The 27,063-nt window shown below is 38.8% G+C and overlaps 1 protein-coding gene across 1 annotated transcript in view; it reads left to right on the top strand.

The window, feature by feature from the left end:
- LOC146004131 (uncharacterized) overlaps positions 1 to 15,441 on the top strand; it is a 39,831-nt gene extending 24,390 nt beyond the window's left edge. Inside the window, exon 3 of the mRNA XM_083142799.1 lies at positions 15,325 to 15,441. Coding sequence (XP_082998925.1) covers positions 15,325 to 15,441 — 117 coding nt within the window. The remainder of the gene's footprint in view (positions 1 to 15,324) is intronic.
- Positions 15,442 to 27,063: the final 11,622 nt, after the last annotated feature.

Genomic DNA, 27,063 nt, shown 5'->3' with positions numbered 1-27,063 from the left:
CATGGGAGTACTCCGGCAGAACGCTTGCTTAAATTTCGGCCAAGACTGATATTTCTGCTTTTGACATAAAAGATGATTTAAAAAATAAGCTTATTGGTCCTGCTCTATTTAAGCCAGGAGGAAAAGTACTAGGGGAACGTTGCAAGAAGAAGTTCAGCCATGGTTCTAAATATACTGTTGACGAAATTATAAAATTGATTGTTCGGAAGATGGCTAAAGTATTTGTGGAAAATGGCGTGGTTGTTATTCATCTCTCGAAGTTTAAGAGATATCCTGCCAAGGCTGGAAAAGACACCGTTGTCCAAAAGCAAAGTCTCTCGGCCAGCAACAACCCGATCCTAGTAAGAGAGGAGGACTATGACTTGTCACGTGCCTGTTTATGTCTTCCATCCTGTACAGGAAGTATGGCTTGTTTACAACGCCCACTTTCGACAGCGTTCAGTTTCAAACAAAGAAACTTCGGGGTGCGCAAGGAGACAAGCGTACGATGTGTACAAACAATCAACTCAGTTGCGGATTGTAACCATACATTTGCAATTATTTCGCAAACGGATTCGTTTGCTACCCAATGTTTACTGAGACTTTTATTTCTTCTACTGGTACTATCATGTACTTTTCATTTTCCTTTTGCGCTTTCACTTCTGATACACCCTGTATAAACATAAATCTGCAGGTAACTCACGCCATTGGCAACCTATAAATCTGGATTTTCTGAATCAAAGTAAGTGCAATAGTACTTAAAGTAAGTTTTTACAGACACATTTTAGAGTTTAGAAACATATGTATTACATATTCGCAATCTAAAGATGTTCTACAATGTACGGCACATTGTTCTTCACTGATATACAATTTTGACCATCAAGGTTGATTTTTCTGGAATTACTACCCCCTCTACACACACACACGCGCACAGAGAGAGGTTGTCGCCGTACAACAACTCCGACAAACTTCCATAGTGGATAAAATAAACCAAGACGAGCAACTGTTTTTAGCATTTTCCTTGTTGAGGACTTGTCAACATTACAACCATTGAGAAGTATCATTTTCTATCCTGTATGAATACAGATGTGCGAGAGAAGTCAATTTTTTTCATACACATTAGTGAATATAGGCTTGGCATGGTTTTGCTGTCTTTTCGAAAAGATGTTACGTGAGGAGACTGTCCCCAAAACTTGATGTGTCGAAATCCCAGAATTCCCGCCGTTCACATAACGACACACAAACGTTTCGCACTACTTGTGTTCGAATCGACAACGGTGAAGGACAGGCCAGTATCCAAGATATTTTTAGGGTTGCGGGCAGATCCGAAAATGTGGAACAAAAGGATGACCCAGATGGATGCGTTGGATTCATTGAGTTAGCTTATTCTACATCATTTTTCTTCCATTTTTAGCTAATCGCGACGATGAGGATCAATGATGATAGGATGAAGAAACATTCACACATAACACCCACACCCAGCCCAGGGTATAAACCCCGGAGTATTAGATGTTATGGTAGTATTGCAGCTAGAGTTAAGTGTACACCCAACGGCAAAAGTATTAAAGGTCTTTTCACTTCTTACGGCGGGCGCTCTAGAAGCTGGCAAGGGAAGTGGGGAGCCGGGAAGCGACCAAACCAGCGCGATTAGAAACGCAAGAGTCAGTAGAACGAAGTACACGTAGTTCTTCATACCACCGCGTCGGTCGTAACTCTCGACGCCACCTCTGTTGTCTGGTTGGTCTTCGGTGAAAATCCTCGCTCCCCACTTCCCTGGCCAGAACGAGGATCGGCCGCCGTAAGAGTGGAAAGGACCTATAGTAGGTTCATTGTCCATTATTCATTCAGTCTGTTTTCCACAGTGTAAAGATTATGGATTGAAATGAAACTTCACTAAGGAGACGTCAACATCTGCTTCGTATCAACAGAATTACTTCCTTTAAAACAACACAAAATGTAGAGTAAAAAAAGTGTGGTAATAGTGGCGGACAATTTGCCTACTATTATATTTGCTGTTGTCTATACAATTGTAGAGTAACGGAAAAAGCAACGGAAAATTGACGGAAAAGTAATGGGAAAAGTCACTCATCGATAGACCTCCTCCGCAATGGTTATAAAAGCAAATTACTCAATGTTGCAGACTGTGCACTTCTGGTTCCTGTCTCTTCCACTAACAACCCATGTATTTATGTGAGAACAAAATTGAATTTTGCAGAATGTGAAAAGTCGTCAATGCTATTTTCGTAGTTTAAATTTCGCATTATAATACCGGGTGTCGGGGAACGTAACCCCGTTCAAGTTTGTAATCCAAACTTTCAGTGGTTGGGTAGGTGTGAGACTGGAGAAAGACTCACCTTATGAACAATACATGTTTAATAACAGAAAACTATACCTGCATACATAAAAGCATTCCCTGTTGCACAGATGACAAGGGATAAATATGCACGAACATAACGACGTCTGGCAGCCATGATGCTGCTACCTCGAAGATAAGTGTTGCCAACACCTATTTGACAATTATCGTTCACAAAATGTGTCTTGGCCGCCATATTGGATCCAAGGACATGGTGGGGGCCAAACATCGGGTGTTTCATAAATAATTCAGGGGATACAAAAAGTTATTGCAAGTAAACTATTGAACTTAATGAAACCAGTCCAGAACGACCGAGGAATGCAAACAATTTCTGCGTGTACGTTTTGTTAAGCTGAGAGTTCACATTTCTGCCGCTAGGCGACACTCAAATCGCCCACAGCACTCACTGTCTTTTGTGTAATGTTTTGGTCCCCGTAATCACCGGACCTTACACCGTGTGACTTCTCTTTGTGGAGTTTCATCAAAGACAGGGTATTCGTCTCATCGATGCAGCGTGATATTGCATCCCTAAGGGAGCGTATCATCGCAGCGATGGACACTATCGACAGGCCCACGTTGATGCGAGTGTGGCAAGAACTAAACTATCGTGTCGATGCGTCCTGCGTAACTCGTGGTGCATACATTGGACATTTGTAGGTGTAAAGAAAACGGTTTGAGTTTCTTCGTTCGTTCTGGACTTGTTTCATTAACGCAAATTCAGTACTTTACTTGCAATAAATTTTTGTAACTCAAGTACTTATGTAACACCCTGTATTTCAGAGTTCGAGTGGAGGCCATAGTCTTCACGGCTCCTTCCCTGGGAACTTTTCTAAATGCAACTTATAAAACAAAAGCTTGTTGATAATTCCGCTAGTGCAGCATGTGGCAGTTGCAAAAATTCTCTCTATTGTACAAGCACGAAGGCTAAAAAACAGAAGCACACCATTCACTTTACTAAATTTCCAGGCATCTACAAAAACTTGAAAGGAAAAGTAGAATTTCGAAACCTCAAAAAATATAATATATGCTCCAGTTTGAGTACACAAGAATTGTCAACGTTGTCGTTCTCTTCCAGTTAAGATGGACGGATTTTCCTAAAGGTCCTTGTCTCAGATCCGCTCGTGTCTTGTTCTTCCTGTAAGCGCTGCCTGGAGTTCGTAAAGTTGGTTGATATATGAAGCCAATGTTCTCCCCTCTATCTCTTCTTCCCTCTCCTGTCCTGTCTCGCGTAGACGACGGGCGTGCCTCGGGAATATATGGAGAAAAATAGCAATTAATATTTTCCTGTAAACCGCAAAGCAGTTCAGACAATAAAGACTAATAACCAGCGAACGGATTTATATGTACTAAAAATGTGTAAATATTTAGTCATTTTCACCAAAATTTGTAGTTTGATGTGGACTTAAAACTGTAAAAATTTAATTTTTAATAATATGAAACAGTACACGTCGTACACTACGCTTACAGCGACATTAACTGTAAAACGACACAGAATGTGTTGGTTGGTTGATTTGGTGTTTTAATTCCACTTTATGCACAGTAAGGCTAATTGGGACTGGACCTACAGTTCAAAGTGGAATCCGAACCACTATGTGCCTCCACCTGGTATCGAACCCGAACACAGAATGTGTGTTCATTTTTCTGTTTCCAGAACAATGAATAACAAAATTTTATTGTAAGGATTTGAACGCGAATTTCCTTCTCTTGTCTCTTAAAATGGATTTATATTGACTAATACTGTGTTCAATACCGCAAGAAGTAATGGGAGGGTATTTGAAATTAGCCAGTTATTTGCAAGAAATCCACCCAAATCTTTTTGCCACAGTGGTACATGTAGTTATTGCGCGAATATGGAGTATATGTTGAGAAATGTTTTGAAATATTGAAATAATATATAAAAATAACTAACATATGTAAAATATGAGCCAAAACCTAATATATGTAAAAATATGGTAAATAAAAACTGATTTTTTCGAGTCTACATGCGATGATGAGCAAAGATAATACAAAATAGATATAACTGATTTCAGGTTCATCTCTTCACATATAAATCCGTTCCCTGCTAATAACCAAAAATTATATTAAACATATTATTATTGGCAAAAACTATCCCTACAATTTCTATTGGACAATATTGGAATTGGTTGGATTATTAAGAATACCATTTTCATCTTTTTCCTAGTAATATTTACTTCCTAATAAAGCACACTGCCCTGAAATAATATTTTGCCTACAGATGTCTCCGTCAATAGCAAGACTTCTTTAGTTCCTTAAAAATAATTTCTGTCTTCTTTCATGCTCTGTTTCTAAAGAAATAATTGTAGGTGTTCTTACTTATATAAATAAAAGTATTTAAAACAAAAATGTATTATCTGTAATTCGAATGAGAGATAAGGACACTAAATCCCAGGTGACAACATTTTAAACTCTAATTCAGAAACATTCGTATTAAACAGATGATATGATAACACTATGAATCTTCTGCAACACTTTAGTCCTTGGTTTCAATCAACTTGTTATAGTGAATTACTCTCAACATTTCTATGTTCTCGAATGTACGTCGCTGGCGCTTTGAGCTCAGGAGATCCTTATATTTGGAGAACTACAATATATTTGGGGCTGAAATGATTATATAATTTCATAGGTCTCGTTCTACCCTACAACATTAGACAATAGGATTTTATGAGCTGCTTAAGGAAAATGAAAATCATTTATTTCTTTGTCAATTTTTTTTTAACAAAACATGAAATAAAAGGAAGGAAAAAGCATCAACGAGGGGTAAATAGGTGATAAATGTGTTACTCGCACAAAAAGGTGCATCAAAGTGTGTTCATTTTACTTGATTTCATATCCTAAAATTCATATTTCAAACATGGATATGAAACAGCTATTTTTTTTTGGAAAGGTGCCACATATTAAAATTTGCTCCCTATTCATAATAATTGTAGTTCATAGTTACTAATATAAAATATGCTGCGTAACATTTTGATACATGTACTTGTATTTTGTGTCCGGGCCTGTCCTATATGATCACAATTTAAACATTATTACAATTAATAAACAATTAATCTTTATATTTCGTATTATTAGCGAAAAATAATTAGCAAACATGATGAAGGTTAAAACCAAGAATTATGGGAGGATAATAATAGTTTCTAAATTTGTACCATTCGTGAATCGTTCACTATATTTAATTACAAATGTAGTTATGCTCAGTATCTATGAAAGTGGTAATTTTTAATCATATCCAATAACGTTGTCTCACATAATTCCCCTTTGTCCACTTTTTATTGAAATTTGACACAGTAGTGAATGTACATTCTTTCATATGAAATTTTTCGTTTCATGATTTCATTCTAAAATTAAACGAACATTGTGTAGTAACTTTTTTGATTGACATATTTGAACACGATTTTACGTAGTACTTTGTGTAATTTTAGTAATTTTTGGTGAGCTCCGTGGAGTAGTGATTAGTGCAGAGCGCTACGACGCCAAAGCTCCCGGGTTCGAATCCATGCCTTGCCGTGGGCGTTCCTGTGAGTGTCCCTTTGTCAATTTAATCATACTTCACTTATCCTCATCTTCGCGATTAGCCAAATGTGGCAGAAAACGAAGTATCCGAGTCTTATAAAATCTTGATAAACCGCACAAGGCTTCGGGCAAGTGCCCGGTTGGCCCCATCCAAGGCTGTGTCCACCTGCTAGGGTAAAATTTTCTACCTTCGGTTGTAGTAAATATATACGAGGGTGACTATTTATATTTTGAGCCTTGGCAACACTGGTTGAAGTTAGGCGCGATTTGACGTTTGCACGGAATCGTCTGGCATTATTGACCATAACGTACTTCAAATGTTTTGTCAATAGCTTCATTTGTGTTGTTTATGTTGCCTTGGAGTTGCGCGACAACAATAAAATGGAATTAACTCGTGAACATTTTCGTGCGATGATTTTTTACGATTTTCGACATGGATTATCAAGACAAGAGTGCATCGATCAACTTACTTCCACATTTGGCGATGAAGCCCCATCCTTTGCCACTGTGAAACGCTGGTATAACGAATTTAATCGTGGCCGCCATTCGCTCAACGACGAGATTCGCGAAGGTCGTCGAAAATCAGTTGTTGTTCAAGAAAACATTGATTCTGTGCAAAACCTAATACTGCAAGATCGTCACGTGACATACTGTGAGATTGAGGCAACCATAGGCATTAGTTCCACCAGCATATATAAAATATTACATGATCATTTAGCTGTGAGAAAGGTATGTTCTCGTTGGATCCCACACAATTTGACAAAAACTCAAAAAGACGCTCGCGTCAATTGGTGCAAACAAATGCTCAATAAATACAATCGTGGTGCTTCAAAAGACGTATATAAGATTGTAACAGATGACGAATCATGGATATATGCATATGAGCCGGAACGTAAACAGCAGTCGACTGTATGGGTGTTTCAAGATGAACCCAATCCAACAAAAGTTGTTCGCGCTCGAAGCACATCGAAACAAATGGTCGCCTGTTTTTTCGGGAAAACTGGTCATGTGGCAACTGTGGCTTTAGAGGAACGTAGAACGGTCAACTCTGAATGGTACACAACAATTTGTTTGCCAGAGGTCTTCGGTCAAATACGGAAAACAAACAAACGCCGTCGGATCATTCTTCATCAAGACAATGCCAACTGTCACACATCTCGTCTAACAACCGACTTTATGAACAGTCAAAAAATCGAATTGATAGGTCATCCGCCGTACAGTCCTGATTTGGCACCCAATGACTTCTTCTTGTTCCCGAATGTCAAGAATGAATTGCGTGGACAACGATTTTCGTCGGCGGAAGAGGCCGTTGATGCGTTCAAAAACCATATTATGGAGGTGTCTCAAGAAGATTGGAAAAACTGCTTTGACAAATGGTTCGAACGAATGCAAAAGTGTATTGACCATAAAGGAGAATACTTCGAAAAACAATAAAGCAGTTTTCAATGCCAAATTCCTGTTTTTTCATTGTTAGGCTCAAAATATAAATAGTGACCCTCGTACTATGGTAGAGCATTAATTCAATTTATAAGGTTAGATGGCAGCACAGTCACAATTATAAAAATGTTCAATACTTTCTTGATTTTCATGAAAAATAATTCTATTTTTGGATTCTAGTGCTTAGTACTAACAGGTCTTGCATTAGTTAAGTATTTTTTTTGGTATATTGCGAAAGAATTAATTTCAAGATAATATGCTTTCACTTCTCGTTTTGAGATCCTCTAAAAATCTGTTGAAATAAAACGCAGGATAACGAACCTTTAAGAATGGCTCGTTATAATACGGGTGATTTTTTTAAAACTCATGGTTTTCTTTGTTGTGTAAAATTTGTAAATGAAGTATTATTTCCATGCGGTTTGTGGTAAATGAATAAGGAAGGATGGGAGATTTATTGGAGTATGTTTACCGGTTTATATGCATCCCGGGTAATATCGCCCACGCCTCAACAAAAACAGCAAATATTCACCAGTGTACCCTACAATAACATTGAAGTATTGGATTTTTGCTAAACTGAATTAATGAAAATTTCTTATTTTGTATTCACTCAAACATAAATAAAACATAAAAATTATGGCACAGACATATGACATAACATCTCACCTTTAAAGAAGGTGCTGAAAGTGTCGACCTCCTTCCTGTAAACAAAGTCGAACACGCTGTTCCATGTTAAGGGCTGTCTGACATAGTGTTTCTGCGCTAATGTTCGCAATTTCAGTGATAATGTTCTGCTTCAACATTTCCAGGGATGTAGGGTTGTTTGTGTACACACGCTCCTTTAGGAAGCCCCACAGAAAGAAGTGAAGTTAAGTCTGGAGACCTCGGAGGCCACAATCCCTTTGAAATAACCCTATTCTCAAAGAAACGTTCAATCAGTGCCATACTGTCATGCGATGTATGGCATGTAGCACCATCCTGTTGAAAATAACCCTGTGTGAGTTCAATGTCGTCCAAACTTTCAACAAATTCCATGAATATTGCCCCGTACCGCTCTGTGTTCACTGTTTCATTGAAGAAGATTGGACCCACTATACGTGATGCTGAGACAGCGCACCATACCCCAACTTTCTGCGAGTGCAAGGGAATTTCGATTACACTATGTGGATTTTCAGCTGCCCATATCCGTGTATTCTGAGAATTAACATACCCAGAGAGATGAAACCAGGCTTCATCAGTAAACCACGTTATTTTCAGAATATCAGGATTACGCACAATAAACATTAAAAACCAATTACAGTAATCTACACGTTTAACTTTATCTGGATCCTTCAATTCTTGAACAGCTGTAATTTTGTACGCCCTTAGTTTCGCAGTTTTCGCTGCCTTTTGACATGTTGAATAGCTATAGCCGGTTTCTTGTGACAAACGACGGAGAGATTTCTTGGGCGACCTCAAGAGTCGAGCACTGACATCTTCCACAACACCTGCCCGCGGGGTCCGATGCTTCCCTGTCTCACTCAGAAGCGATCCTGTTTCTTCCAATTTCTTCACTAGCGACAATATTGTGTTCCTGTCTAAGGCAGAACGTGAGGCAAATTTGTTTCTAAATGCCCTTTGCGTAGCAACAACAGAATCAGTTTTCCAAAAACTTTTCACGATAAACACACGTTTCTGCAAGGAGTACACCATTCTTACTGTGTGTCCTGATCACAATAACGCAACTTTTCAGCACAACAATTACGCAAAAGCACACAACTTTCCAGCACAACAATATAACAGCTCAATTTCCTGATTATTGTTGACAATGACAACGGTGCTATCTACAGGAGGAAACTTAAACCTCCGTACTGCATCCAAACCCCCAGACCATATAGACGCGAAAGGTACACTGGTGAATATTTGCTGTTTTTGTTGAGGCGTGGGCGATATTACCCGGGATGCATATAAACCTGTAAACATACTCCAATAAATCTCCCATCCTTCCTTATTCATTTGCCACAAACCCCATGGAAATAATACTTCATTTACAAATTTTACACAACAAAGAAAACCATGAGTTTTAAAAAAAATCACCCTTATTTTGTGTTTGCAGAGGTGAAATGGGAATCCACGTTCCCCTTACCACAAAGAAATATGTGCCGTTACGGTCCGTCAAGATCTTTGTCCCAGGCCAAAAAAGCCGTTTTCGAAAGATCGCTATAATCCTCCAAATTCTAAAAATTCACATCTACTTAGAATTTCTTGTGCGGCATTCATGTGAATTTTCTTGAGATAGCGCGTGAACAACTTTGAACAAATGTTTGACGTTGCGGGACGAACATACCGGCAACTGCACCATGTCACGACATTTCACGAAGATTCGCGAAAGTGTTCTGAAAGGAATTTGTAGGGATAGGGAAGAGACGTAGAGAGGAACGAAAGTAGATTATTATAAAATTCTTGAAAGAATGCTTGAAAATGCAGCAGCATTTTCTTCCTTTGTGGTAAGGTATTTAGAAACAAAATAAAGAGCTTCCACCGGGATCCAACCCGGGAATCCTTGAATACAAGGCGACAACCTTAACTATCAGGCTGCCAGACGAGGCTCAACTTATTGGCTGCAATTATTTCTTGCTGAAAGGGAATCGAATATTAAGTACACAATAGAAACTGAAGCTTGTAGGTTTTGTCAGGAGAAACCTTTTGCATAATTTTTCAGTCTCAACGGTAAATAGGATATGCATCTCACTAATTCGCGCGATGTTAGAATATTGCAGTTCAATCTGGAATCCTGAGCATAAGAATTCGCGATTAAAATTACCACCTGAGCGCTAGTGTCGCTTCAAATATGACCGCTCTATGTAGGATAGATCTTTGTTTACATTTAGTAGTAGTACGTAATAGCAGCGTGTTGTCATTGCTGGTATGGAAGAAACGTTCAAATTACGCGTTATATTTAAATAATGTGCATGTGATGTGATGTGAATTCCAGGAACTATAACGAAGGTGAAGCTGTGCTGAGAGCGAAGCATTTAATTATGATAATAAAAATAACACGGAAAACGCAGACGAAACTAATGTATATTCACTGGTTCTTCAAAGCAGTGCTGTTTCATCTGCACTGCACCACGGTTGTAACTGCCTAATTCGGCCTCTCAGAAATGATTTGAAAATAAAGCAATTGACCTGTATTGCAAAGCTTGGGCAGGAAATAAATGTAAACATGCCGTTGCAGTTTCTTTCCCAAAGAGTCAGGCTGGTTTAATAACAACACCGGATAATAATTATAAAAAAGACAAGTTCATTGAGGCTATCTTCAGTCTTCACTGAAAATTGACTGACTGAATGAAACAGCAACATTAGCATGTCAATTATGTTTTTCTGACTTACGTTATGATTTTGGACATTAATTAATTCTCATACTATTTTCATCTTCGCACTTAATCGACTTGCATCTGTTCCAAATTTCATGCATGTTTTCGAAAAAAAAATGTTATATTCATAAAGAACAATTTAAAATTTACTTTCATGGCAATAAAATCATCTTTCCGAAAGATTATTTCGGAAAATAAAGTGAACAGACTCGTGCATTCTTCGTAATTTCCTTGCCGCATTTCAGTTATGCCAATCTTGTCAATCAGTTATGTTTTCCATGATTTATTTAAACATTTCATTTTGTTGATTCCACGGAATAGAAAACACATGTAAGCTTTTCACTTGTCCTGAACCACAAAACGATTTAGAGCAAAAAGACTGAACAGTATACGCTACTTTTTCGCATGTTCCCCATGCTTTAAACGGTTTCAACACGACGAAGCGCAGCGAAATGTCCTACGTGGAGTGGTTCCTGGAAATCTCACCGGAATCTCATCGGATAATTTTAATCGTGAATTGGGAGGACGCAGTGGAAAAGGTACAAATATAAATGGTCCAATGGTTGTGTTTTAAAAGCGATATTGAATATCATAATAGAAATTATGGAACTTTATGTAGCCATTTCGGTATCAATACCTTGAAATACAGAAGAGCTTTTAATGATCTAATTTTTTTACGTAAATTATTAAGACAAGATTGGTTATCTTCTGAGCTGTTAGAGAGAATAAACTTCCATGTAACACCTTGCAGAGAGAGGAACAGAACACTTTTCTACACGCCATTCTCAAGGTTAGACATACACGAAAACTCGCCAATAATAAGAGTTCAGGAATCGTTTAATGAATTATCCTTAGACCATGATTTGGATATATTTTTTGATTCATGTTATGCTATCAGGCGCATAATTTTGTAAAATATTATATTTTATCGCATTTGTCTGTAAAAGAGTTATAACTGTATTTATATGTTGTCACACCATCATAAATCTTAACATTATTTTATATATTAACATTAACATTATTAACATTTGTGTATTTTGTTAAAATTACATTGTTAAAATTATATTTGTGTACATTATGTTCAGCATAAATGAGACTTCGGTCCTGTGATGGACTAATAAAGAAATGAAATACATTTGAAATATCCCGGTACACCATGATATAAGTTTCTTCTATGCAGACCCTCCCTAGGACCAGCTCTGACTGTGTCCACCTGCTAGGGCAAAATTTTCTGCATTCGGTTTTAGTACGAACCCGGGACCCCGGGTACAGCGCCTTGAATAACGTAGTGTGGAAAACGACCCAAGAAACTGGTTCCCCGAGACGATGACAGTGCGATCGACCCAGGTGCTAATTTTGTTATGAAAGTAATGCGGCTTAGTTAGTTTTTGGAATATATTGTGTAGATTTGTTTCTCTAGAAAGGCGGTAAGTGAATTGATGGAAACAGTTATATTTGTGGAGTGATTTGCAGTCACGAAATGACATTAATTTGGAAAGAAAAGTAAAATAAAAATAATAATTAAATAGCATACGTAGCACAAGAAGAAACATCGCAATGTGATTCCGGACGTCAGGTCTTGGACTGTGTATTAGAGTTTACTTTTCTATGTTATTAGAATATAAATAGTATCCTGAGAGATATTTCATACCGAGGCGACAAACCACAAATGTCGCTTGAAAGCGAGCAGTCGGAAATCAATGCAGCCTTTCGAACCGTAGGGACAAAAGCTTTGACTGCACCGTTTCCTCAAGGAGATTTCACACCAAAGCGACACGGGTCATTCGGTCCAAGGTAACTTACATACCGTAGTGACACATGTTGCTTGGAAAGGAGCCAATCAAGAGATCGTAGCGGCATGACGGGAAGCACAGGCCAGCGTTCGGTTGGTGAAATCCTCAAGCGATAAGTGTTGCGTGCCGACAAAGCAAGACACTCATTGCATCGCGTATGCGCGAACAACAAACCACGGCAACATGTTGCAAGCTATTGAGGAAATGGCCCAGTTTGAGCGACGCAGAAGCGACAAAGCGACACGTGTGGCTTATCGTGTCGCCTAGATCTGTTGTTGTAATGTGCGGTTTATCGTGTCGCCTATCTGTTGTTCGCAAGCAACGCTTGCTAATAGACTGAAGGCACCATGCCGCTTGTCACTTAGTTGGGAACTCCCCCTGTAGCGCGTCGCTTCGGTCTCAGCACCCTTCCCTTAAGGAGCTTTCCGACCGAAGTAACAAGTAGCAAGCGAATACACCATATGAACGTGTCGTTTGCTGTTTGGACCATCATGTGCAATGAATGCTATTTTACAGTCTGGAAGTGTGTGTCACTAGTGTGACAGTGTGAACATCCCGTGTCGCTTGTCCCATTGCTTTGAAAGTTTCCTTACACTCATGTCGATGCCACTAAGAAAGTTTTGTTGGGTTCCCTTTGTCGTTTCATGCAATCATCATTATTATCATCGCCGCGATTAGTTTAAAGTGGAAGAAAAGAGACAGTAAATAACAAAAATACAAATGCTTCAGTGTGTATATCTTTAAAAGAAATGATGATGATGCTAATAATAATGAACCTAATTCATACACAAAAATTTAGTTGCCAAGAGCATTCCACGCGTATTTTTTCTCCCGTATTATTAACGAAAGTATGACGATAACAGGACGTGGTCGAATGTCTAGAATGTTCATTAATATCTTCGCGACCACTGTACCAAATATCATAGCAATTATCACATTCATAGAAATGCTTCATGTAAAAGAATCAGACGTTGCAGCGAAAGCTCCATTTACCTCCATTACGCGTATAAGCAGTCGAACACCAAGCACCGGGGTCAACACCAGCGCCTCTAGCGGATCATTTTCGAGTGGAACCAGCCAGAGAGCGCAGAAGCATGCCGTTTTCCACACTACGTTATTCTAGGCGCTGTACCCCGGGTGTCAGAACCCGATAGTCTAATCACTTCATAAAAAGGGTCCGGTTACGGAAGAAGCAGGAAAGAACTTCCTTGAAGCACATAACACAGACAATCTTCAGTAACCGGTCACATTTTATGAAGTGATTAGACTATCGGGTTTGTCAGCTATTATAGAGCATTACTTCAATTTGTAATGTTAGATGGCAGCACAGTTACAATTATGTAAGATGGTTAATACTTCCTCGATTCAAAACAGAAAAAAACTTACGTTTGGATTTTTGATGGTTAGCACTGACAGGCCCTGCTATAATTATTTATTTGGTTTCGTAATATTGCAAGAGTGTTAACTTTTTTTAAAAAAGTTCTTACTTCTCGTGTTGAGTTTCTGTAAAAATCTGTTGAAATAGAACGCAGCAAGAGAACCGATTTATCGGGTGGGCTGAAAAGTTCGTAGGCTGACTCATAGATGGCGTTACTAGAATTAAATCCATGTGATTTTTACTTAGTACTAACCTTCAAAATATACGTGTATAAATTTCACAGCTGCCGGATAATTAGTTCGTGAGATATAGCATTGTGAGTGAAGAAGCTTTTGTTATTGTGAAAAAATGTATAAAAAAGAATTTCGTGTGTTAATAAAGCATTGCTTTTTGGCGAAAAAAAATACTGTTGAAGCCAAGGCTTGGCTTGATAAACATTATTCGGACTCTGCACCAGGAAAATGAGCCGTTGAGAAGTGGTTTGCTAAATTTAAACGAGGCGAAATGAGCATCGAAGACGATGCACGCAGTGGACGCCCCAAAGAGGCTGTTACCGACGAAAACATCAAAAAAGTCCACAAAATAATTTTAAATGATCGTAAAGTGAAGTTGATCGAGATAGCTGAGACTTTAAAAATATCAAAGGAACGTGTTGACATATTGTGCATGAATATTTGAACATGCGAAAGCTGTGTGCAAAATGGGTGCCGCGCGTGCTCACAATCGATCAAAAGCAACAACGTTTTGATGATTCGGAGCAATGTTTACCGATATTCAACCGTAATAAACACGAATTTTTCCGTCGATATATTACAATGGATGAAACATGGCTCCATAACTACACTCCAGAGTCCAATCGACAGTCAGCCGAGTGGACTGCACGTGATGAACCGAATCCAAAGCGTGGAAAAACGCAACAGTCGGCTGGCAAGGTTATGGCATCAGTATTCTGGGATGCGCATGGTATTATATTCATCGATTACCTCAAAAAGGGCCAGACCATCAACAGCGATTATTACATAGCGTTGTTGGAGCGTTTAAAGGATAAAATCACGAAAAAACTGCCCCATTTGAAGAAGAAAAAAGTGCTGTTTCATCAAGACAATGCACCGTGTCACAAATCAATGAAAACGATGGCAAAATTATATGAATTAGACTACGAATTGCTTCCCCATCCACCATATTCTCCAGATCTGGCCCCCAGTGACTCTTTCCTGTTTGCAGACCTTAAAAGAATGCTCGCTGGAAAGAAATTTAGCACTGATGAAGAGGTAATCGCCGAAACTGAGGCCTATTTTGAGGCTAAAGAGAAATCGTACTATAAAAATGGCATCGAAAAATTGTATGACCGCTATAATCGTTGTATCGCCCTCGAAGGCAACTATATTGAATAATAAAATCGAATTTTGTCAAAAAAATATTTTTTACTTTGTTAGCCTACGAACTTTTCAGCCCAACTGTTACATCAATTTTACTTATAAATTTATTTTATTTTTGCAGAGGTTAAATGGCAACGCTCGTTCACCTTACCACAAAGAAATGAAAAGTGCTCTTAAGGTTTCTCAGGATCTTTTGGACTGGGCATTGAAGCCGTTTTCGAAGATTCCTCTCCTTTAGGAAACTCTGGAATGTTTCAAATTATGATAAATCACGTCTGTTTAGAATTTCTTGTACCGCATTAACGTGAATTTTTCTTATGGCTTGATTTTACTGTCGCCTATATATATGATGGAAAATAGGCTTACGTAGCCACGAATCTATTGCTAATATACAGTGCGTTCGTTTTCCCTGCGTGAAATGAAATTGGTCTTTCTATTCTGTATTTACAATACAGCAGCACTTTCTTTCTTTGTGGTAAGGTATTTAGAAACAAAACACAGAGCTTCCACCGGGATCCAACCCGGGAATCCTTGAATACAAGGTGACAACCTTAACTATCAGGCTGCCAAGGGAGGCTCAACCTATTGGCTGCAGTTATTTCTTGCTGAAAGGAATCGAATATTAAGTACATCGCAAAAACTTACTTTCTAATATCACGATACACCATGACGTACCTAGTTTGTTGTATACTCACGTACGCAGAAGATCTGTATGTGTAAACCCACGGAAATGTGAAATCCTTAATCCTTTTGGATCAGCTTTCAAACTCTGCAGTCCCAATTGGCTAGGCAAATGGTCTTCTTCTGCAATGTGTAAATTCCTGCAAATAATAAAAATATCAATGTTTTACCTGTGTGGTAATACAATGTAAGATGCCCAAATCATGTTCTCCCTAAATTTTTTTAGGATATTTTGTTCACTTAAATATTTGCGTACAAGCAAAAAAAAAAATCTTTATAGTTGCGAATATTATTATGTATATTTTTTGCAATAAAGTATTCTGCGCATGAGTGTTCGTTTTAGCCTCTTCAATTCGGTTTCAATACTCATGTATTTATATTACAACAAATGCTGACGTTATTTCCGGAAGTGGGTGAGATAGATAGCCTACCATATTTACAAAGGCTTCTGGGAATGAGCAACAATGAATTGCTGTGTAAGTCCACTTTAGGCACAGATAGGCTAATCGAGACTGGACCTACAGTTTAAAATGAAATCCAAAACACTGTGCCATGTGTCTCTACCGGCTATCGACCCGAGACCCTCTGGATTACAAGGCGAAGAAATAATTGAAGCAGCAAGGTGATATGGTAGTATTATAAACAACATAATGTAAAAAGTTTTGATTTGTTAGCCCTCACTTAAATACTTGAGCAAATACAGGGTGTTCCAAAAAACTGGCCCGGAACTTTAATTTCAAGTTATTTAATAACATTCTGAGCCATACCTGTATGTAACTTTTTTGTGGAAGCACACTGTTCAAAGTTTTATTACTTTTAGTGTAATGCAACGTGTGCGCCATTTACGTCCCTACAAACATCAAACTAATGTTCTACTTCGGTTCACACTCTGATGAGCATATCTATATGAATTGCATCTATGATTGTGTGTGGTTATGCTTTGGTGCAGGTGGTCAAGTGACTGGACTTTTTCTCGATACACAAAATCTTTTACGTAGCCTCAAAAGGAAATATCAGTTGGCAACAAATCTGGAGTTCGCGGTGGCTAAGAGATGTGACCTGCTCTGGCTATCCTGGTAATCGGTTGCGCTGCTTCTATGCACAATAAGGGGGGGAACCCCCGAATACAACCAAACCTCCAACCGTATGCATTCGAGGGCATACGCTTGTCCCAGTGCCTCTGCAATAAACTGGGACGTCTTTTGCTCGAATTACGGTTCCCCCGTTATCGTTGTGCACTACTATTTTATTGATAATTGCAGATACATAAGACTGAAAATAAAAATAAAACAATACAAGATTAAATAACATAGTTAATAAATTGAGTTACATTACATTACATTTGTAGACAGTACAATGCTATACATTTTTCCACGTGAATAAGTATCTTCCGTTACATATTGTTTGTATTACAATTTTAGGTGATATGCTGTAATGTGTGGTGATCTAGCATGTACCGGATCCCGGGCTCCAGGATCTATGAATGAGAAGTTTTTGGAGCTCGCACGCCCTATACATTACATAATATTGTTTATTGATGCATCTTGCATCAGGAGCCGGCAACCGAGAGCGGGTGAGCTCTTGGTTTAAGACCATTTATTTTTACGTTTTGCAATTATTGTTGTCAAAGAATGCTCCACCCCAGAGGCTAGGTGTTCCGCTGTCGGTGTCCAGCCCCATCTGTACAAGAGTTTGGGATTTGGAGTTGGTAAAGAGTGATTATAGCGCGCGCGAGTTTCCTTAGAACGGGTATGTGTGGTTTCTTAATGCTTTGGGATAAAAATTATATATGAGATAATAATAGATATAAAAATTTAAAAGAACATAATAAAAAAGAAGAAGAAGAAAAATATTTTAAACACTGGAGTTCCAGCGTAGTGAAAACATGGTGATGAAAGTGTAGATATATGGTGATAAATATGAGACTGAAATATAAGACACTGGAGTACCAGTGCAGGGATAAAATGTGTAAAGTGCACTTTAGCTTGGCAATTTAAAGATATGTGTTTTGTTTGCGTCTGATGAGGATATTTATATGAGTTAGAGGATTAATTTACATGTTTGATGTTCTGGATGCAGCCACCCTTATAAGGTAGTCTTTATGTTTCTCACCAGGCATTCTGAATGGACGAATTCTCTTACGCTCCTCATCTTCCTGCCTTCCCAGTAAGACAGCGAAGAATCTTCTTCTAGAAGCATTTTCCGGAGCTTCCTCCACTTCTTACACTTCGTCTCCTTCTGCCTCCTGTTCGTCCAGCCGAGCCGGTGCGGGAGGCACATTCCTGGTGTGTGAATTCCTTGCCGGTTGAAACCTGATATTCCTTACTTCTTCATTGTGTCTTGCCGGGATGGGCGCTTCCGGTTGGGGATTTTGGAGCCGAGTATTAAATTTTCTTTGTTCTTCTAATGATACTGCGTTCGCCAGGGCTCTAAGCTTGTCCAACTGCTGAGGACATAAGAGTGTTTTGATGTCAGTGGTTGGTAGTTCCCGTCTTAGTCGTTTGATCTCTTCACCAGCTGCCTGGCAGAAGAAGACTTTGTGTTCTGGCGTATCTCTTATCACACCACATGCGCTGCACGCAGGTGTGCGTCTGCTGCCTATTCGGCAGAGATGCGTACCATATGGGCCATGGCCTGTCAGAAGATGTACGAGTCCTCTTGAATATTGATTGCTGGCTAGTTTATTGTATCTGATGTTTTGCACAAAGCTATATACTCTTCTTCCATTCTCAGCAGTTTCCCACTCCATTTGCCATTCATTTGTCAATCTTGCTCTTATATCTTGTAGGGTAGGGAGGAAGATTCCAACACATTTCGTCAATTCCTGTTCATCTCCTTTCCTGAACTGGTATTTGGCTGCTCGCCATCTCACTTCCTTATGCTTCTATGCACAGTTCAGCCTTTACAGTAATGCGGCAGTGCTGCTATCTGGTGGGAATGTGTGAAGTAAAACTTGCTTGTTGTCGCTTCACAACCGCTTCAACCGCGGAGTTCTTTTTTGGACACGCTGTACATGGAAACATTCTGCTGCGCGCTACATTAGTTCTCGTTAAGAATTTTCAATTACCATCGCACACTCTATTTACAAACACTTCCTTTCCGCACCATTAACATAAAGAACATGTTCAGTAAAATATTTTTGCCCACATTGGTTCATATTACTATAATTCATTCCATAGCAACAATAATTAACACAGAAACCATTGTTGAAACAAAGCAACGATTAAGTATCTATCTGGTTCGAACGTCAAACAAAGAAATATATATTTGAAGAGACAGAGGGAAAAAGCTAGGTAAATCAACGCTCGTCAAATTCAAGAAAGATGAATGATTAATTGTAAAACGTTGCTGAACATGTAAATTAAAAGGTAGCTACAAGAAACATTTGCTTTGACGAAAGAAAGCGTTCAACAACATGGCAGTAAATGACACCACTCCTTTGCTTACAACAGAAAATTTATTTACTTAGTTTTCCCTCACCCTTAATTTACATTTTCAATTATTTTTCCTAACCAATATGGCAGTGCAAAAGCACCAAGGGCCTTCTAGATCTAGTAAGTATTATCTTGATTGAATTACAGTTAAGCTACACAATAATACTTGTTCAACAACATTAAATAAAATAATGTCTTGATACTCTGTACAGTTTGATTTCACAGGTTTTTGCAACATGAAGAAATAATGGACCATATTTATAAATATTAAATTATATGAACAGAGAACATTTTAGCACCATAAAAACTAGAATTTTATTTATTACAGTATTCTTTCTGCTACGTGAAGGCGGTCATGACTTTCATCGAGGGAGAGAGAATAAAATACCAAGTGTGAAAATTGTGTTTGGCACTCATGTTTAGTTTTCCCCACATGGTTGATTTATGGGAACATGAAAATGTTTAGGATATATTTGAGATCCGTGTAGATATCTTAAATTGAAATATGACAAAGCTGACAGGATTTCTTCAATGGAAAGACATTTAAAAGGGTTCGACTTCTTCATATACACTACTGCACATCTTCTATTATTTTAGAAGGTTTTAGAACTGAGAAGCTTCAATATTCTTCTGTGTATAAAAACCAACAAAGAAAATATAAATATATAATGCTATTTCCGTTAACTTCCGTTCATACTGCAAAATCTCGCAGCCTCCTATACCTGGTGGAACCACATTGCGCCACTTCAAACTGTAGGTCCCGTCTCGATTAGCCTATCTGAGCATATCTTCATACGAACTTCTACTTCAACGTTGTTGTTGTTAATGCTATTGCAGTATTAAATTGGTGGGGGGGGGCGTGGAGTTTGAATCTCAGGCTGTTGTAAGCCTATTAAAGGCTTTTCAGTGCATTTCCCGCTAATTTTAGTGCCAATTATTGTGACTTTTGTGCAATATTTTAGAGCTTCCTGCGGTGGCTCAGTCGGTAACGCGTCTGACTACCATGCTCAAGGTCCCGGGTTCGATCCCCGGTCGGTTCAAATCCGGGAACTTTTCTAACGTTGGAAGCGGCTCCGGCGCCCACCCAGCGTCGAATGTCATGGGTACCTGGGAGAAACCCTGGGGGGTAAAGGCGGTCAGAGGCGTGATGCTGATCACCCCCACTCACGACCGGCTCAAGAAAGTGTGGGGCGTTACCCCCACATCCCCTATACGCGTTCATGGCGTGGTGTTAAGCACAGGGGAGCACTTTACCTTTTTACCTTTGCTTGCCTATTTGGACAGTTTTTAATGCCCAGAAATCCAGGGTGTATTGTGGACATTGGTCAGCCCTCTTCCACGAAGTACTAAATCAAAGTTCGAAGCCCAACAGTCCTTTGAAAGTTAAGGCTTGCTAAGGTGCTTGTTGCTGGTTAATTAGTGTATTTTCTTGTTCGTCGTCGACATACGTTGCTTTTTTAATGCATTTGGAGAAAATAAATCTTCAAGATAAATGGATGCACACACTGGATGCATTTTATACTTGGATCCGAAATGTAATGCATTTTCTTGCATTTATATGCTTCATTATATCATGAGCTCATATTGACGGCTTATTTTCATGCATGACCTCCCCGATGACGTAATGTTAACGTCGTCGCTTTGTAATCAAGGGGCTCCGGTTTCGATACCCGGTGGAGGCACATTACACAGTGATTCGGTTGGTCCCGATTATCCTACCTGTACATAAAGTGGACTTCAAATAAGAAATCAATAAATCTATTACTTTTCATGCATTTTTCTGTTAGCCGCTGAGCGGTACGGGCGTCTGTCTAGGACACAGGAGACCCGGGTTCGATTCCCGGGCTGGCTGATTTCAGTTAGGGGATTTTCAAGGGGCCGTGGGGTTGACTGAACCTGTAATAAGTGTGTACTTGCGAGACGGAGAGTGGTGCTGATCACATCACCTCTAAAATGGCCGGGACAAATGGATAAAGTACTACGACAACGGCTACTTATAATGCTACTGTAATAATAATAATAATAATAGCAATAGAAAATTACAACAATGACTGTATTAATCACATCAATAATTTCAGCCGACTTTTCCAAACTCCTGTCGAAATTAAGCTCCAAATACGGAAAAGTTTACCCCTGGAATGGGAAAATAAAGTTTACCTTCCGTTCCATTGTCTGCTTAACTTTCGCGTACCGCACTGAAGTGTGGACTGACATCTCGGATTCCGTTTTCCCGTTGCAGCAATTTCACTCCGTCTCCTCCGGTGCTGACGGAGGCCAGAGAGGATGAAGGGGGAGGGCAAAGAGGAGGAGAAAGAAACAGATTTACCTTTTTCATAGACTCCGTCAAGTCTATTAACCTCCCTTCCTCTTCACAATCTGTTACCCGGTAACTCAATCAATTACAGTCAAACTGCCAACACTCCAGCGAGCAGCTTTGTCCTTGCCATCCTTTGCAACATCCCTCAAGTCTCTCTCTCTCTCTCTTGTTCTCCTCCTCTCCTCCTATTTACGACCCGCTTCTCTTGCGTCAATTAAATTAAATTTCAAGCTCGTTTATCGATCCTTACTGCAAGGTTTCAACCCGGGTTTTGCCGTTGGACTGTGTCTTCTTCCTCCTGCAACTCGTGTCTCCTGAGCTCATACACCTTCACAGTTCGATGAAATCGCTGTTCCAGGCAAGTATATGAGATGGCAAGGTGGAAATGTTAAGGGAAACTTAATTATCCCCACGAAAGTGCTAGAAATGCTGCGTCGGCCATTTTGAATCGAGTGCACCATTTTGAATCATTTGTCTTCTATACACTTTCGCAGTTCGAAGCAGGGATATGAGATGGCATGGTGAAATGTTAAGCAAAGCTTAATTATCCCCACGAAAGTTCCAGAAACCGTGCGTCGACCATTTTGAATCTAGTCCACCATTTTGAATCATTCGCCAATACACTTTCGCAGTTCGAGACAAGTATATGAGAAGCCAAGGTTGAAATATTAAGCTAAGCCTAATCATCCTCAAGCAAGTACCAGAGACAGTGCGTCGGCCATTTTGAATCGAGACCACCATTTTGAATCGATCGCCTACCTTCCCAGTCGAATCCTATGAAATATTTCCTCTAACGACACATTCAGTTCTCCTTATGCGTTCTTCACCTTTCACTTGAAGCATTTCACTTGAAGTCTTTTGTCATTTCATGACTTTCGCATTCCAAAACTAAACATCCATTTTGTTATTTGACACCATTTTGGGTGTTTGTCTGGAAATTCTTTGAAAATAACATCCCTAAAATATGTCTAAACCCGCATGTCTGATAGGTCTTACACTACATGATTTCAAAGACTTCAGAAATATATATCGAAGATGGCACACTCTTTCCAAATGGTGGACAGTCTTCATCAGTAATTACTAAAACATTAAAATACTGACCAAGGCAGAATTTATTGTATTACAAAATATATTCACTAAAAAAGTTAACGTTTTCACCCTCTATCAGGGTCTTCTTCAGACGAAAATTCACACTAGAATCAATTTACATTTTTACAATAATTTACAATAAATAATTTAGTGTATATATTTTTTTATACAATAAATTCTGCCTTGGTCAGTATTTTAATGTTTTATTAACATGGAAGCAAGGCTTAACAGTGTTACCAGTAATTACTGTGAATATTTGAGATTGTTTGAACTTTCCACAATAGGTCGTGCTTTGTTATTTGAAGTGTCTTTATTTGGTTAATTTTAACCACAATTTGACTTGGCTGAATGGCAGGTTTTCGATGAGGAAGGGTGTTGTTATCACTGGCGTGCGCAGGATTTTTTTTTAGAGGGGGGAGGCTGGAAGTGTATAGGTGTAAAGCGGTGTTGTAGGGAGGATTGTAGCAGGACACGCCATAATATATTTCCTAAGTCCCAGCATTAACCTTTGTTTTAAAAGTTATTCAAGGCCAAAAATTATAATCCGGGGTAATTCTAAGGTGGTGGGAGGCATTCACCACTTGGGCTCTTCCCGAGTTCTTTACGCCTTGTATTTGAAAATTTTGATTTGCTAAAAATTCCGGAAGGGGCGGTGGCCCCACCAGGTCTCTGCTGCGTACGCCAGTGGCTGTAGCCTCTATTAACTCCCCTGTCCACGTCTACTAATAACTAGGGCACGGATAGTTATGCACTAAAAATATGCAAAATATGCATGCAAATATGCACGAAAAAAGTGTAAAATATGCACTTAAATATGCACTTTAAAAAAACCTGTTTAATTTAAACTATGAAAGATTACATGCCAGGCAATGAATATGCATTATTCTGAATGCTCATTCGCTATACAATTTTTTTTTCAATTATTATGGTTATGCGTTAAATGAAACACGATACATTACAGATCAAGATCATGATTGCATTTGATAACAACATGATGTCTCAAATTTTCGAACTTGAAACTCTTCAGTTAGAAAAGTCTTATATTCAGAAAACACACGTTCCACTTCGCAAGATACAAGTGGACTGTATTTTAGGGCAACAAAGTTAGACACATCAAGTTCCAGATCATCCACACGTTGCCCATTTATATGCAGAATATTGCAAACTTTCACCATTGTTGCAAACCCACTGTTCTGTTTCAGTACTGCATCCAATTTCTGTCCATACACAGGATCTTCAACCTGGGCGAGGGCCTCTTTAATGTCTTCTATAATTTTGATGCTTGTTTCAAGTTGTAACCCTTTGCAAGCAGCATTGGCAGCTTAGCTTAGAGGTGAGAATGACGTACTTGCCATATTTCATACAATCCAGAAAAAAGGAAAGAAGAAAGACAGAGGAAAGATAAAGTAAAGAGAAGAGAAGCGAGGAGAAGAAAAATAAATACAGTATATGCTCGGTGTTGGTTGTGGGTACAAAAGTATGCACATCAACAACTTATTTTCATACATTTTCACCTGCATATGAAATATGCATTTTTAGTTAAAAATCCTTAAATATGCATTTGCATATACGATATGCAAAATGCATAATTATCCGAGCCCTACTAATAACTATCATCCCCGCAGTAGCATAGCATAACAATGTTGACTAAAATGGCACAACATCGGGTGAAATATAACAAATGTGTAATAATATACACAAATATACGGAAACATGCAAGCTTTATTTGACGGAAAATAATGAAAATTGTTACCGATAATAGCGTTCATCTTATTAGGAACTTCAACAAAAGATGGCGACGTAATTGTATTTTTTTTAACCATTATCATTGAAGTTATAAATAGTTTAGAACTACAAGCCTATCTCCAGCTATTACGAGATTCTTTAAGCTTATCCAATAGCCATGAAAGTTACTATTGTAATTTATTGTTATACTAGATACTGTCTTATTTTTTTAAATTCTCGCTAAATATTATTGAGTATATTCTCTGATTTTACAACTAATATATGCAACTAGGTTTCGGAAAATATCTCAAGTTCAGTTCCGATTTGTTTTTAGTAATACAAACCAGATGTAATGTAAAGTAATAGGGAATGTAACCGGACACAAATGGCTCATTCTCCTCGATCAAAAATACATGCGTAGCTCAAATGTACTAATCCAGACGCAATGAGGGAAATAGGGAGAAACTTGAGCTGTATTTAATTTGCGTGTATTCGGTTGCTTATTATCGCTACCTTTTCTATCTAGGTATATTGGGATTGGGATGGCTGTTAAAACCCGAAATAAGTGGAACAAAGACAACCAGCCTCATCCTTTGTATTCAATTTGCAGCCGTCACACCCATTTTGCCACTGGACTCGTCCAGTTCGCGCATGCGCACTTGCGTCGGTGCTTGCGACTAACGGAGACGATCTCTAATAGAGCAGAGTGCAACAGACTTGGTTTGACAACCCCCAAAGTCCTACTTTTGAACAAGAAACTACTTTAATGACCCTGTAACTTGCTTTTTGATCAACCGAGCAACATAACTAGATCTCAGGGCATACTTTTGATCATTATAAAATAAGAAATCTAGAAATTTGCCAATTTGTTGCGAAAACATCCCCCAACTACAAGGTCTCAGAAAACGCCTGAAACAAAATGAAAACACCCTCTCGCCCCCTTAAATTTCTGTTTGAGTTTATGATTGTTTACATGCTTTCGCGCATTTATCCGTTGGAGAAAATCATTAGGGTCCCTGAAGCCAATTCTTGCTCCCTTGGGCCCTTAGTGTTTCAGAGGATATTAATTAGGATTTATAATTCCCCCCCTCCCCCTCTCTCTCGTCTCCCCATCACAGGATTTCGTGCTTGCTCCAAGCAATTAATTAAAACAGGACATTTTTTAAGTCCTTTTAGCTTCGAACAACATATTTCTTAGGGGCAAGTTATGGTTCCGCTCAGCTTGGGCCGTAAATTTATTACCCACCCCCTTCATTGATTTTCTTCCTTTTAAAGCAGCCTGCGTATATCGATTGTAATGGTTCGGAAGAGTCTTCATTAGGAGCAGTGGAAAAAGCTTCATGAACTCTCTTTAATGGTTCATATTGCTTGTCAGTTTTATTGTGGTTCATAATTAATAAGCAAAGTTATTAAAGGATGAGCGCTCGCAGAGAATTTTCAAGGGGAGTTTAAAATAATAATAAACATTGTATTATGAATTGAGATATTGAAAATCGTGTGTCATGTTTAAGGGTTATCTACAATAGAAATATTGTAGTAGCAAGGGGGAAAGAAGAAGAGATAAATAGAGAGACTACGAAGGAGAAAGACAAAAGAAAGAAAGGAAACTACAAAGAGTGAGTGATTTATAGCGAACTGGAAAAAAAGCGAAGAGATAAAGGGATCTGAAGCAGAAAGAGAGAGAGAGAGAGAGAGAGAGAGAGAAATAAAAAAGAGCTCGACAGGAGACATAGAGAGAGCGAAAGATAAAGTAACCGAGAAGAAAGAGAGATAGAAAAAAGATGAACTCGACAGAAAGTACAGAGGTAAATGAATCTGGGATAGGGATAGAGGGAGAAACTGAGAAATTAGAAGGAACTCCACATGGAGATAGTAAAATAAACGAGTTCCTTAGGTAGAAATTAGAATAAAGGAGAAAACAAGACAAAAACAAAAAGGAAAATGTCGTAGAGTGATAAATAATTAAAAAAGAAAACGATTTTTAGACGAAGAAAGGCTAAAATATCAGTAAGCAAGAATATTTTCCATATATTAGGGGGCATATGCTCTTCCGCCATGTCCCTGTGGAGGTGTGGAAGGAGATAATATAGTGAACAGACCTGGTGTCATGAATACTTCGTAGCTATTGGTGATCCGTGTCTTGTTGAAGGCTAAGCGAATCCATAAAAATCAATAACATCTCGCGTTGCAAAGTCAATACTTCAAGTGGTTAATAGGCTACTTATGACAGTTTTAGGTGCAAATCTACGATATTATGAATACAAAATACTAAAATATTTTCGAGCACTGCGTGTAAATCCGAAACACAAGACATTTATATGTGTGTATTGGGTGTTCGCAATTTTAAACAGATCGCTTCTGCTTTCTTCGGAAATTTTCGGGAGGCTGCTCTCGACCGATGTCTATATGCTAGGTGAGTGGTTATTGAGATCGCACCATCATTGTCAGATTCTGGGTAGGTCAAGCAAAGTTAATTTAAGCCCCTATCACACGGAACTGGATTTCTAGTTAGAATGCCCTAGTTGGCGATGAACTGACTTTCTGGCTAGTAATCATGGCCGCCTGGCTGACTGCTTGACTGGTTTTGAGGAATAGGACATGTTCTAATTGCTAC

The sequence above is a fragment of the Lepisma saccharinum genome, chromosome 21 (genome assembly GCF_977018435.1).
Source record: "Lepisma saccharinum chromosome 21, izLepSacc3.1, whole genome shotgun sequence".
Classification (NCBI taxonomy): domain Eukaryota; kingdom Metazoa; phylum Arthropoda; class Insecta; order Zygentoma; family Lepismatidae; genus Lepisma; species Lepisma saccharinum.
This window is presented reverse-complemented; position numbering and strand designations above follow the sequence as displayed.